The 1,953-nt window shown below is 36.0% G+C and overlaps 1 protein-coding gene across 1 annotated transcript; it reads left to right on the top strand.

The window, feature by feature from the left end:
• Positions 1-389: 389 nt before the first annotated feature.
• LOC111986095 (probable carboxylesterase 2) lies at positions 390-1,728 on the top strand. The gene has a single exon (XM_024017731.2). It carries the CDS (start codon positions 457-459, stop codon positions 1,426-1,428), a length of 972 nt encoding a protein of 323 aa, XP_023873499.2. The 5' UTR covers positions 390-456; the 3' UTR covers positions 1,429-1,728.
• Positions 1,729-1,953: the final 225 nt, after the last annotated feature.

The raw sequence follows: 1,953 nt of genomic DNA, 5'->3' as shown, positions 1-1,953 counted from the left end.
ACACACATTTTATTACAAGTCACCTATAGTCTGTTACATAGGACAATTGTGATAAAGTGTATAATACTAGCATTTTTATTAAAATTGCATTCTTGGTGCCCAAAAGAAATGATACGATAATGGTACAAATTCTTTTAAGACAAGGCTCCACTATTTTTTTTTTGAAATATTTAACTATGATAGGTTTTAGTCAAGCCTTATTTTATAATAAAAAAAGTTCTACCTAACTTTAGTTTACCTTAATTTTTTTTCTTTCCATAAAAAATAAAACAACATTTTTTTCTACCAACTTTTAAAAATTTTTTTTTGAGGAAAATTTTGTCTACCAACCTAACCGTACTTGGTGGAGAATATATTATTGGTTCAATAAAAGCAATAATACAATTATTGGTATGACTCATATGAGAAATGATCTAGGAACTATAGGCTCCTTTGTTCTTTAAACGATCATATTATATGTCAAGGTGCATTCATATCCTCCTTGCTTCAACGATGGATTCAAGGAAAAGTGAAGTAGTACACGAATTCCTCCCATATTTCCGAGCATACAAAGATGGGCGAGTGGAGAGAAACTTTGGCACCGATATAGTCCCTCCATCAATCAATTCCCAAAGTGGCATTTCCACCAAAGATGTTGAAATTGTTAAAGAAACTGGCCTATCAGCCAGGGTTTACATTCCAAGTACCATTAGTCCAGGCCAAAAGTTACCTATTCTAGTGTACTATCATGGTGGGGGCTTCTTTATGGGTTCACCATTTTGTCCAACATATCATAACCATGTTGCTGCTCTTGTAGCTGAGGCTAATATAGTTGCAGTTTCTGTTGATTACAGATTAGCCCCAGAACACCCTGTGCCAATAGGCTATGAAGATTCATGGGTTGCACTTCGATGGGTTGCTTCTCACTATAATGGTCAAGGTCCTGAAGCCTGGCTGAGAGAACATGGCGATTTTCAGCGTTTTTTTCTGGCTGGGGACAGTATTGGAGGCAATATTGTGCACAACATGTTAGCACAAGCTGGGGTTGAAGGTCTTCAAGGAGTGAAATTATTAGGAGCTTGTTTGGTTCAACCTTACGTTAGTAAAACAGAAAGTGTTCATACTGGTGTGGAGGACAGATCGTGGCTTTTTTCATGTCCAACAACTAGTGGTTTCGATGATCCAAGGATAAACCCGGCTGAGGATTCGAGGCTTTCAAGGCTAGGGTGCTCCAAGGTGCTAATTTTTATTGCTGAGAAGGATGATATGAGGGAGAGGGGTTTGTTCTATTATGAGACATTGAGGAAGAGTGGGTGGGAGGGAGAGGTGGAGATTGTGGAGACAGAAGGAGAGGATCATGTGTTTCATTTGTTCAACCCAAATTGTGAGAAGGCTCTGGCCTTGTTGAAAATGTTGGCTTCTTTCATAAACCAAGACAAGGCTTCTTAGTAATTAATTAGCCTATGTTTTTTTCATAAACCAAGAAAAGGCTCTTAGTACTTGCCAATGTCTTAGATCCTAATGAACTTGTATTAGCAATAATTACCTAATATATAGCAGGTTATTTAGCTATATTTCTGAGTTTGTGATGAGCTTAATTGCATTATAATAAAGGTGACAAGAACAAATGTCAACTCGCAGTGTTGGTGGTTGATGAAACGCATTACATTTACAGCATGCTAAGCCAATTCGTATGAAATTGTGTTATCCCTGATTAAAGTCATTAAATTCATATGAATTTTTTTTTCTTATGGTATGTTTGGATGACAAGATTTGGGCATATAAATTTGGATTTGAGTTATTAAAATCCAAACACTTTGTTCGAAGGTATTTTGATAGTTTACTAAGGGTCAAAATTATGGATTTAGCAGATCCATCAAAGATTTTAAACCTTTAGGTCTGTTTGGTTAGGGAGATAGAAAATTGTGGAAAGATAGAAAAGTGAAAGGATAAAAAATATTTAGTTTTTCCTTA

The sequence above is a fragment of the Quercus suber genome, unplaced genomic scaffold (assembly GCF_002906115.3).
Source record: "Quercus suber isolate HL8 unplaced genomic scaffold, Cork oak 2.0 scaffold_266, whole genome shotgun sequence".
Classification (NCBI taxonomy): Eukaryota; Viridiplantae; Streptophyta; class Magnoliopsida; order Fagales; family Fagaceae; genus Quercus; species Quercus suber.
Note: the sequence above shows the minus strand (reverse complement) of the source record. Positions and strands in the feature narration are given on the sequence as shown.